This window comes from Mustelus asterias, chromosome 21, assembly GCF_964213995.1.
Source record: "Mustelus asterias chromosome 21, sMusAst1.hap1.1, whole genome shotgun sequence".
NCBI classification, from domain to species: domain Eukaryota; kingdom Metazoa; phylum Chordata; class Chondrichthyes; order Carcharhiniformes; family Triakidae; genus Mustelus; species Mustelus asterias.
The window spans coordinates 39,605,201-39,617,495 of NC_135821.1; the positions used below are offsets into that span (position 1 = coordinate 39,605,201).

Sequence of the window (12,295 nt, forward strand, 5' to 3'; positions counted from 1 at the left end):
AGGAGTGAGTGAGGAGGTGAATGCTGTCAGAGGGTGAGGGAGGCGTGGTGACAGCTCCACTTCGAACAATGTAAATCCGTGAACCAAAGACAGACCTTAGGGAGCATGCCCTAGGTTCATGATTCACAAAGCGGGTATGGCTATGCTGGAATTACTTCCCAATTCTGTCCCTGATTCCCTGCTGCAGCTGGATGGTGCCAAACCTCCAGCATAGGGTGGTAAATGAGCAGATTAAATCACAGTCAGTGTCAGACACACCCACTTTAACACTGACCAGGAGATCTGGGCCATTGTTCAGAGGACCGTAACTTTGGAATAGTGCAATGTGTGCATTGTGAAAGAATATCATCACTGTTTTCAAATACTATCTCTTCAGCTGTGCGGGCTAGCAGAACCACTTGGGAACAAACGCACTGTGCTATAATCATCGAGTCAATGAATATAGCATACAAGGAGGCCATTGAGCCCATCAATTACACGCCAGTTCTCTGCAAGAGGAACTACTCCACCCCACCCACCCATAACCCATAACCCTGCGAATGTTTAAACCTTCAGGTGCATATCCAATTCCTTTTGAAAGCCGAGATTGAATCTCCCTCTCGGGCACTGCAAAGGGGCTGGGTTTTCTCATTAAATCACTGTGGATTTATGTGGTTATCCAAGGATGTGCAAGTTAGGTTGATTGGCAATGCTAAAATTGACCATAGTGTCAGGGGGATTAGCAGCGTAAATATGTGGGGTTACGGTAATAGGGCCTGGGTGGGATTGTTGACGATACAGACTTGATGGGCCGAATGGCCTCCTTCTGTACTGTAGGGATTCTATGATTCTATGGTGGAAATGCTGCCATGATGCCATTAGGTAAAGAATTCCGAGATTCTGATCCAATGATGATTGTTGCTATAGAACATAGAACATAGAAAACTACAGCACAAAACAGGCCCTTCGGCCCCATAAGTTGTGCCGAACATATCCCTACCTTTTAGGCCTACCTATAACCCTCCATCCTATTAAGTCCCATGTACTCATCCAGGAGTCTCTTAAAAGACCCTATTGAGTTTGCCTCCACCACCACTGATGGCAGCCGATTCCACTTGCCCACCACCCTCTGTGTGAAAAACTTCCCCCTAACATTTCCCTTGTACCTACACCCCAGCACCTCAAACCTGTGTCCTCTCGTAGCAGCCATTTCCACCCTGGGAAAAAGCCTCTGAGAGTCTACCCGATCTATGCCGCTCAACATCTTATATACCTCTATTAGGTCCCCTCTCATCCTACGTCTCTCCAAGGAGAAAAGACCGAGCTCCCTCAGCCTATCCTCATAAGGCATGCCACTCAATCCAGGCAACATCCTTGTAAATCTCCTCTGCACCCTTTCAATCTTTTCCACATCCTTCCTGTAATGAGGCGACCAGAACTGAGCACAGTACTCCAAGTGGGGTCTGACGAGGGTCTTATATAGCTGCATCATTATCCCCGGACTCCTAAACTCAATCCCTCGATTGATAAAGGCCAGCACACCATACGCCTTCTTAACCACCTCCTCCACCTGCGGGGCCCATTTTAGAGTCCTATGGACCCGGACCCCATGGTCGGAATTCTTTAACTGTTCACGCCGGCGGGATTCTCCAGTCCCGCCGGCTGTGCAATGCCGCCCGTGGGGTGACATCAATGGGAATTCCAGAGAATCCCGCCACTAGCAAACAACGCGCCACCTTCTGCCAGCGGGAAACACGTGGCTGGGAGGCCGGAGAATCTCGTCCTATATGTCCAAGATTGGGAGTTGCGTGGCTTGGAAGGAAACCTGGAGGCAAGGTTTCTTGTCAACCTTGCTGTGTGTTAAAAATAATTGCTGCTTTTGCCTAGAGCTGGTTGGAATGAATCTATTTTTATGTGCAATGTCTCAGAGTGTCCTGATAGATATGATAACATGCTACATGAATGTAATCTATTTTTTCCTTTCTATAGATGTAAGACTTTATATTCCAGTGTTTATAGAGATAGTAAAGTCTCTCTACAAAGACTACAAACAACCATATCTTTACACAGGTCGCACGACTGCTAAAGATGCGGGGATAGCTTCTTGCCTCATAAACCTCGATGTTAAAAACAAAAACAGAAAAAACCAGGAGAAGCTCTGAAATTACTGCCATTATCCAAATATCTGTGATCCTTAGGCAGGGCAGTGACAATCTAGAATGCGAGTCATCTTTGGAAAGCAGCAAAATTGGTCATCAGAATTTGAAAGCTTTGCCAACTCACATGTTACTCGAAAGGCCTCAACTGTCAGACTAGTTTGTGAAAGGTTAGCTCTAGTCAGCAAAGGACCATAGTCACCCCTCTCCAATAGAGAGAGCCAATTGGTTATATATAACTTGAGGGTTAACCTATGGACAGCGGTGGTCTCATCGTCCCAAGGAAGGGTTTCAGCCTTCTCTGACTGCAGGTGCTAAAAAAGTGGATTAACAAATCCCCCTATAATCTGAGGGATCATTCGATCAGAAGTCTGGCCCAGATGAGCAGGCTCCATTCTCCAAGAGGAGGCCTTTGTTAATCTTAAGGATGCCACGGTGGCACAGTGGTTAGGACTGTTGCCTCACAATGCCAGGGACCCGGGTTCGATTCCCGGCTTGGGTAACTGTGTGCAGTCTGTACGTTCTCCCCGTGTCTGCGTGGGTTTCCTCCCACAATCCGAAAGACATACTGGTTAGGTTCATTGACCATTCTAAAAATTCTCCCTCGGTGTACCCGAGGTAGCGACTAGGGGATTTTCACAGTAATTTCATTGCAGTGTTAATGTAAGCCTACTTGTGACACTAATTGATAAAACTTTAAAAATAGTTCTTAGGCTGAATAGCATTTCCTCCAGAGTTTCTGGTGACATCATTCTGGAATGATGTTTGGAAAAGCCCCAGAGATCATTCAGTCACATGGTGTTTTCTAGATGATGCTGGTGGCAATTGGCCAAGGCACAGCCTCGAAAGGTGGGTCCACACCTGCACTCTCAGCATTCCCAATTTCTCCTCTGGAATAGAGCAAACTGCACTTCCATTCCAAGCACTGGCCTGAATTTCACACACCAAAGATATTGCACAAAGTGTGGTGCATTCTCTCTGTGTCGTGCTCTTTGTCTGCCAGCTCTCACTGTTCCTCTCACCCTCATTCACTCCTGTATGTCATCAAATCAGCCCAATCAAACCGTGAAACTATATTGTAAAGTACTTCCATTTACTTAAATCCCTCCTAACTTAAAGTTGGCCTCTGGTTGCTAAGCAACAGCTCAGTCTTTCTTTAAACCCTTGTTTGTTTTCACATCGCAAATTCTCTACACAATGCAGACAGTCTAAAATTAAACAGATTCAAAATACCTGATTACTCATTAAATCTTCAAATGAATGGAATCAATTGAAGATGAGACCAAACCTTGGTTGCTGGAAGAGATTCTATACTTTAGTTTTGTTCGTTCACATCATAAAGGTCATGATTCAGGCCAAGACCAATCTGGGGAGGGGGGGGGGAAGAATGGAGTGTACTTGGTGACTGCAATCTCCTGCCTTGTTTCTGGTCTACTAATGGCTGTTTCCACTTAAATAATGTTTTGAAATGATTGGTGTTTCTGCAGAAGCACGAGGGCCAGTTCACAGTTATTCAGCTGATTGGGATGTTGTGCGGAATAGCATCTGGGATGAAGTACCTCTCCGAGATGGGTTACATACACAAAATCCTGGCAGCCCACAAGATCTTGGTCAACAGCAACCTGGTGTGCAAAGTGGCGGGTTTCAGGCAAGCACATGAAGAGAAGGCGGATTCTGTGTTCACAACCATGGTGAGTGGAATAAGGCACCAAAGATCTGCCCAAACATGTAAAGGCACCACGAAGTGCTACCGTGGCACCCACATCAGCAATGGCATCTCAGGCACCTCGATGTGGGCCCCCATCTGAAAGTACAGTCATTGAAAACTGTGTTGGTAACAGAAGTAGGAACATTTCATGTAATTTATAAAAACAAATCGAGTCCCATTTGATAGTTGCTTTGCCGACTGTTCCAATTCTGGATGTTACTTTCAAATACAATGGCCTGGATTTTCACCCTCAAGGCAGGCAGGCAGGGGGAGTTGGGAAAATTCCTGGCTCGGCCCATTTGCCTCAGGAGAAAGTGCCAACTGGGGGGGGGGGGGTGGTTGCAGGCTGGAGTCAGGCCAGCTGAGTCAGGAAGAAGTTCGGAGGCCACAGCAGAGACTGCAGGGCATGGAGGTGGGCTGTTTAAAAAGCCTGCCTTGGTACTGTGGGATTTCATCACAAAGACCCTCCAGACCCCACCCTCATGCACTGTCCATGGCCCCGCTTGAACCCAATGCCAAACTATGCCCCTCTACCATCTCCCATGGTCCCTCATACCCCCCATGCCAAGCTACAACACTCCATCCACTCCCATGGCCCCTCAAGCCGCCAATTCCATGCTATGCCCCATTACCCACCAACCCTCCCTCCCTCATACTCCCATAGTCAAGCCATTGACCCACTGTAAAATGTACAAAACCAATGAATCCTGTAGTGACAGTCGCTTTCTATTAAAAAAAGCTTTTTAAAAAGTAATTTGTTTATGCATTACTTTCCACTCATTCTTTAAGCTTGGCTGAAAGGCCAGCAACCCATTAGTCTTGTTGAAACAGCTTCACCCCAGAGATATCAGTTCTTGATTGACAGCTCTGGCTATCTGATCTCTGCAGCTAATTTCACAATCTTTATTTAGACAAGGTTAAGTGATTTCAAGGGTTTGTGGTTTTTGTTCTGGATACTTTAAGGACTTGGATGATTGAAACTTTTATTGCCTTGTAGCGAGCAAAATTACTTTTTTGATCAATGAATGATTCTTTGAAGCTTTCCTACACATTGGCACCAATTTCGGGTATGGTCTTTTGATGGGAACCAGCCGGCACCCTTTAAAAGCATTCCCGAAAATCAGACAACCCAAGAATCTGGTTGGGAGTCTCAGGAATCAGGACCCACAGTCATTTTGAAAGGGTTCCCAAGTCATCACAATTCTGTGAACACTCAGCCCTTAGTAAGCCAAAGTGGGCCTGTCACCTAACCACCAGTCCTCTTCTGCTCAATTTCCTGATGCCCTCTTGTTCTTTATTTTGCTTTCCACAAGCCTGCTTCCTTAGGCTTGTGAGTAGTGGACTGGTGGTTAGGTGACTGGCCCATTTTGGCAGACTACCTACCATTGGGCTGGATTTTTACTGAGTTGCAATGGGAGCCATTTGAAAAGGGCAGCAGGTCCCCATTCTAAGACTTTGGACCCCATTCTCTTGCTTTCTCTCTTTTTCACTCTCTTTCCTGTGCTCTCTTTCTCACTTTTTGTCTCTTTCCCGCTCACATTTTCTCACTCACTCCTCTCTCCCTTAATTTTCACTGTCCCATCTTCCTTTTCACCCTCTATTCCCTTCGCAATACATTCTCTTTTTCTGCAATGGATGGTGTGTGAGACTGCATGGAAATTCTATGTCGTTTTTTATTTATTAAATAATTTGCACTGAAATGTAAGAACAACAATATCTGTTATGTAATGTGAATATTAAACTACATTTCTTAGGTCATGGTGACTTTATGGCACAAAAGGAGGCTTCAATATGAGTTCAAACAGCTCCAGTTATGGGTGTGAATAGTTACTCTAGGATCATGGGAATTAGGAGCAAGTAGGCATTTGAGCCCGCTCTGCCATTCTGTATAAGCATGGCTGATCTCCATCTCATCCTAACTCCACTTCCCTAGCCCTTTATCAGAATGAGTAATATATAAATCCCTTCAATCAATTATTCTGAATGTAAGGAAAGTTTCACCTATTCTGCGATAACCACGTTATTTTGAAAGTAGTTATTATAAACTGACTGAAATAGAAGAGGCAGAAGGTGTGGTGTACATGGATGGATCTGTAAGGAGGTATCTCCATAGGATGCCTTGGGGGATCAGTGCTGGGGCTATTGCTGTTTGCAATATTAATTCACTTCGAAATGGTGAAGGGAATGAAAAGTCTCAGAGTTTTCCGATGGAACCAAACTGGAAGGGATAGCGATCTGCAGGAAGCAGATTGCACAAGTACTAAAGCAGCCGGGTGGATCCCAATCAAAAAGTGCTCAATTTCACTTAGTATGGACACGTGCCAAGTGCTGAGATGAAGCAAGGATAATAATGTAAGCTAAATGGTTTTAATCTACAGGGGAGGGAGTTGGAGGATCTGGCAATCGATCACTGATGGCACCAGAAAAGAGTGTAACAGCAGTAAGGCTAGCAAATACAATCTGGACTGTATACTCAAAGGGAGAGGGTAGTAAGTCTCAAGTAGTGCTGGAATTTGTGCTAAGTGCTGTTCTGACCCCACTTAGAGCAATTCCAATCGCTATTCATCATAGAATAGAATCATAGAACCCCTATAGTGCATTCGATCTATTAAATCTGCACTGACTCTGAAAAGTATCTTACCCAGGCCTTCTCCCAGTAATCCCACATATTTACCATGGCTAATCCCATCTAACCTACACATACTGGGATGCTAAGGGGCAATTTAGCTTCCACTTAATCTGCATACCTTTGGACTGTGGGAGGAAACCCACGCAGACACGGGAAAAGATGCAAACTCCACACAGACGCTGACCCAAGGCCGCAATTGAACCCGGGTCCCTGTCGCTGTGAGGCACTCAGAATAACATGCGAATATTGGAGAGAGTACAGTAAAACCCATCCAATTTGATGGGACCATTCGAGCAGGAGTCGGACATTCAGTCACTTGAGTCTCTTCTGCCATTCACTTAGATCATGGCTGATCTTATACTTCCCTTAGGTTTTAATCCCCAATGCTTGTATCCAAATCTGCCGGGTCTTCAGTATTCACACAAGCTGTAACCCCTTCCGTGTTTGGTTCCATCTGAAATCATGACTCTCAGAGATTTCATCTGACCTCCAGAACCTAAGCCTTTTTGGGGAGAATTCCACATTTCCAACATCCTTTGTGTGGCAAATTGTTTCCTGATTTCACTCATGAATGGCTTAACTTTGCCGAGAAAATGCTGAGAGGGTGTTTCTAGAACAAGGGGACACAGCTTAAAAATAAGGGTGGGTCTCTCATTTAAAACCAAGATGATAAATGTTTTCTCTCGGAGGGTGGTGGGTTTAGCTCAATTGGCTGGACGGCTGGTCAGCAATGCAGAGCAACTTCAACAGCGTGGGTTCAATTCCTGTACCGACTGAGGTTACTCATGAAGGCTCCGCCTTCTAAACCTTGCTCTTGCCTGAGGTGTGGTGATCCTCAGGTTAAATCACCACCAGTCAGCTCTCCCCCTCAAAGGGAAGAGCTATGGTCATCTAGGAATATGGTGACTTAACTTTGTTAACCATTTGGAATTCTCTTCCCCAAGTGAGCAGTGGAGTGTGGGTCATTAAGTATATTCAAAGCTGAGTAGACAGATTTCTGATAGACATGGGAGTCAGAGGTTATGGGTTGGGAGAGGAGGGGCAGACAGGTAGGTGTTGAAACCATAATCTTATCAAATGGCGGAGCGGATTCCTGCTCCAAATTCTTGTGTTATTGAATTGAGGATTGAGCTCCCGTGTTCTGGAATTCCTCTACATTGGCAGTAGATCCCCAAGATCTATTTACTCCTTTGTCTGCTTTGTGTTTTGAGGTCTCCCCCATATAATCTTCCTACTAAGTGTGTGAACAGCAATTGCCAACCCCATCAAATCTGTAGTATTTTAAACTCCCCAATTAGAACCAGCGAATCCCTACAGTGCAGAAAGAGGCCACCCGGCCCATCGAGTCTGCACCAACTCTCTGAAAGTGCATCTTACCAAGGCCCACCCCTTTGCCCTATCCCAGTAACCCCGCGCATTTACCATAACCAATCTACCTAACCCCCACATCTTTGGACACAAAGGGGCAATTTAGCCATGGCCAATCCACCTAACCCATACATCTTTGTGGGAGGAAACTGGAGCACCCGGAGGAAACCCACACAGACACGGGGAGAATGTGCTAACTCCACACTGTCACCCAAAGCCAGAATCGAACATGGGTGCCTGGCACTGTGAGGCAGCAGTGCTAACCACTGTGCCACCGTGCCACATCCAGGCCTCAACATTCTGTGGCCCAGGGTGCATGAATCTTGTGTTTGAAGGCCCTGCTGTTAAATCAGCTTTTTTCTGAGATGGTATTCAGACCAAAACTTACACCAAAGATTGCACATTCCACAGCTTGATTAACGGATCACTTAATATTCAATGGCTCATTACCCATTTAAGCAGTTTTAAAGAACCATTTGGTTGACGATTGGCTGTTAATTTTTCACTGCTGCTAACAAATGGCCATTCTTACAAATCATTTGGTTTAAACACGGGTGCTCCTGCGATTCATTAATTATCGGTTGAAAAAGCCCATCCTTTTCTCCTGCTTCTCACGCACAAGAGGATTTTCAGCCCAGAGAAATCTGCCCAAACTGACATGCATTCCAGCTTCAGAATCTTACTGTCTTACGAAGCAATTTCTGGATGAAAAATCCCTTTTATTGGCCAGGTGCCTTCAATGTTCGTAGTCGTCAGGAAAGTAAAGTGACTGCAGATTTCTTCACAGCAGCAGAGTGAAGGCTACAGTTTTGCATCCAAGATTTCTAAACCAGTTAGCTCCTTTCTTAAAATTGCAACGTGTTCCTGTTTCTAGTTTCCACACATTTAGCAAACAATTTTGCTTTCTATTGCACAGTGTAGCAGTGCTCTTTCGTTTACTTATTAATCACAAGTAGGCTTACATTCACACTGCAATGAAGTTACTGTGAAAATTCCCCAGTCGCCACACTCTGGCGCCTGTTCGGGTACACTGAGGGAGAATTTAGCATGGCCAATGCACCTAACCAGCACGTCTTTCGGACTGTGGGAGGAAACCAGAGCACCCGGAGGAAACTCACGCAGACACAGGGAGAACATGCAAACTCCACACAGACAGTGACCCAAACCAGGAATCGAACCCGGGTCCCTGGCGCTGTAAGGCAGCAGTGCTAACCACTGTGCCGCCCAAAATTACTGTTATTGAAGCTCGAATGCTCATTCTGCAATCGCCTTTAGAGTGGCAGTGGATGTTTTGGATACTTTATGAAAAGAGCTGAAGAAAATGATTTGATGAACGCTTTATTTCCTAGTGCCTGTAATGAGCCAAGTGTTGTTTTTGTTCTATCACAATGATGTCACGCCAGAGCCAAACATAATGAACAAACGCATAAAAGCGACAACCTCAACAAACCTCTTGTCCTCATGAAAATTATTTCTATTTTTCATTCTTATTTATTTGTTTGTCCAATGCGACAAAATGAGCATCAGTGTTTTACGGCAGAAACTTCCCCGGCGCTGGGATTATCCAATCCCCTTGCTGCAAAGGGAGTTTGGCTTGCGCCAAATTCTTGCTGTCAGCAGGGGAGGGCCAGTGAGATTGGAGAATCCCACCTTTAGTATTGGTAAAACTACAGAGCGCTCTTTGCCCCTGAGTCACAAGTTTGTGGGTTCAGCTCAAAAACCAGTGTCGACGCCCCAGTGCCGTACCCAGGGTGTGCTGCACTGCCGGAGGTGGTGCCTTTTGGGTGAGATGATGGCCAAAATTCTCCAGCCGTTCAGACCTGCCACCGTTGCCAGCGAACATGAGAATTTCGCGTTCAGCCGAATATCCGCTCACTGCAGCTGGGCCAGAAAATCCTGCTGGCGTGAACGGCCGGAGAATTGCGCCCATTAAATCAAGACCACATCTGCTCTCTGAGACCAATCTAGAAAATTCCATGGCACTATTTCAAGAAAGATTAGGGAATTTCACCCTGCTGTCCTGGCCACTAATTGACCCTCCCAACCCGAATCTACATCTTTTCATAAAAATCTGTTCATTATTGCGTTGCTCTTTGTGGGAGCTTGCTGTGCAAATTTTTGGCTGTCCTATTTCCTATGATACTACATTGGCTACACTTCAAAAAGCAGTTCAATGGTTCTATAGAATTCCTACAATGCAGAAGGAGGCCATTCGGCCCATTGAGTCTATACTGACTCTCTGGAGCTTCCCCCGCCCCCCCAATCCCCATCCCCATAACCTAGCACATTTACCATGGCTAATCATAGAATCATAGAAACCCTCCAGTACAGAAAGAGGCCGTTCGGCCCATCGAGTCTGCACCGACCACAATCCCACCCAGGCCCTACCCCATATCCCTACATATTTATCCACTAATCCCTCTAACCTACGCATCTCAGGACACTAAGGGCAATTTTTAGCATGGCCAATCAACCTAACCCGCACATCTTTTGACTGTGGGAGGAAACCGGAGCACCTGGAGGAAACCCACACAGTCACGAGAATAGAACTATAGAACCATAGAACATTACCATAGAACATTAGGGGCGGCACGGTAGCACAGTGGTTAGCACTGCTGCCTCACAGCTCCAGGGACCTGTTTTCGATTCCCGGCTAGGGTCACTGTCCGTGCGGAGTTTGCACATTCTCCTCGTGTCTGCGTGGGTTTCCTCCGGGTGCTCCGGTTTCCTCCCACAGTCCAAAGATGTGCGGGTTAGGTTGATTGGCCGTGCTAAAATTGCCCCTTAGTGTCCTGAGATGCGTAGGTTAGAGGGATTAGCGGGTGAATATGGGGGTAGGGCCTGGGTGGGATTGTGGTCAGTGCAGACTCGATGGGCCAAATGGCCCCTTTCTGCACTGTAGGGTTTCTATGAATGAATTACAGCACAGAAACAGGCCTTTTGGCCCTTCTTGGCAGTGCCGAACCATTTTTCTGCCGAGTCCCACTGACCTGCACCTGGACCATATCCCCCCACACCCCTCTCATCCATGTACCTGTCCAAGTTTTTCTTAAATGTTAAAAGTGAGCCCGCATTCACCACTTCACCTGGCAGCTCATTCCACACTCCCACCACTCTCTGTGTGAAGAAGCCCCCCCCCCTAATATTCTCTTTAAACTTTTCCCCCTTCACCCTTAACCCATGTCCTCTAGTTTTTTTTCTCCCCTAGCCTCAGTGGAAAAAGTCTGCTTCCATTCACTCTATCTATACCCATCATAACTTTATACACCTCTATCAAATCTCCCCTCATTCTTCTACGCTCCAGGGAATAAAGTCCTAACCTATTCAACCTTTCTCTGTAACTCAGTTTCTCAAGTCCCGGCAACATCCTTGTAAACCTTCTCTGCACTCTTTCAACCTTATTAGTATCCTTCCTGAAATTAGGTGACCAAAACTGCACACAATACTTTAAATTCGGCCTCACCAATGTCTTATACAACATCATGACTACCATCGACACCGCAAACTGCCGGCTCCAAGTGGAGAGGATCGCCAAGAAGATCGCGCATATCGACACAGACATCAAGTTTCTACAAAGATGCAAGAAAGCAGACAAGATACCGAAAGGACTACGGATCACGAACCCACTCAGGTCAACCTATAACACAGACTACGCTGAGAGACTTTGCCGTCGCACCTCTCTCACCCTCCTCAACCACCTCATACACCAACTCTACAGCAAACGCCGCAGCCTGGAAACCAAGATCGAATCCATAGTCTCAACTTGCGCTCAGGACGCAGACCAGCTGCGAAACTCTGCCAAGCGGACGAGACAAAGGAACTACACCATCGACATGCACACCAAGAACAGGAAACTTGAGAAACTCGGCATCACCACCAGCAGCAACCAAGCCTCCCCCGGTACCACAGTAGAAAACAGTACCACTGCAGGGAAGTCCATTGTCAACTTGTCTGACTACACACTTCAACCAGATGAAATCGAAGTTCTCAGCCGAGGGCTTAATTTTTGCCCCACCACCAAAATAGACCCCATCAGTCTCGCAGCAGACACAGAGGAATTCATCAGGCGAATGAGGCTGAGGGAGTTCTTCCACAAACCCCAAGAGGCCAACAACGAACACAATGAGACAGCCAATGAACCGGAACAGCCGACAGAGAGATCCACAGTGCATCCGAAGAGGAAAGAGTCGAATTGGACTCCTCCGGAAGGCCGCTGCCCTCGACTTGACATGTATGCCCAAGCCGTCAGGAGGTGCGTCAACACCAAATTCATCAGCCGCACTCACAAGACAGCCCCGAACATCACCCAAGCACAACGTAACGCCATCCACGCTCTCAAGACCAACCGCAACATTGTCATCAAACCAGCAGACAAAGGAGGGGCCATCGTCATACTGAACAGAACGGATTACTGCAAAGAAGTGTACCGACAACTCAACAACAAGGAACACTACA

General features: G+C 46.4%; 1 protein-coding gene across 1 annotated transcript in view; it reads left to right on the top strand.

Moving 5' to 3' along the window:
- The window catches only part of epha10 (EPH receptor A10), a 582,772-nt gene that overhangs the window by 548,192 nt on the left and 22,285 nt on the right, over positions 1–12,295 (top strand). The window contains exon 13 of the mRNA XM_078237784.1: positions 3,623–3,826. Coding sequence (XP_078093910.1) covers positions 3,623–3,826 — 204 coding nt within the window. The remainder of the gene's footprint in view (positions 1–3,622; positions 3,827–12,295) is intronic.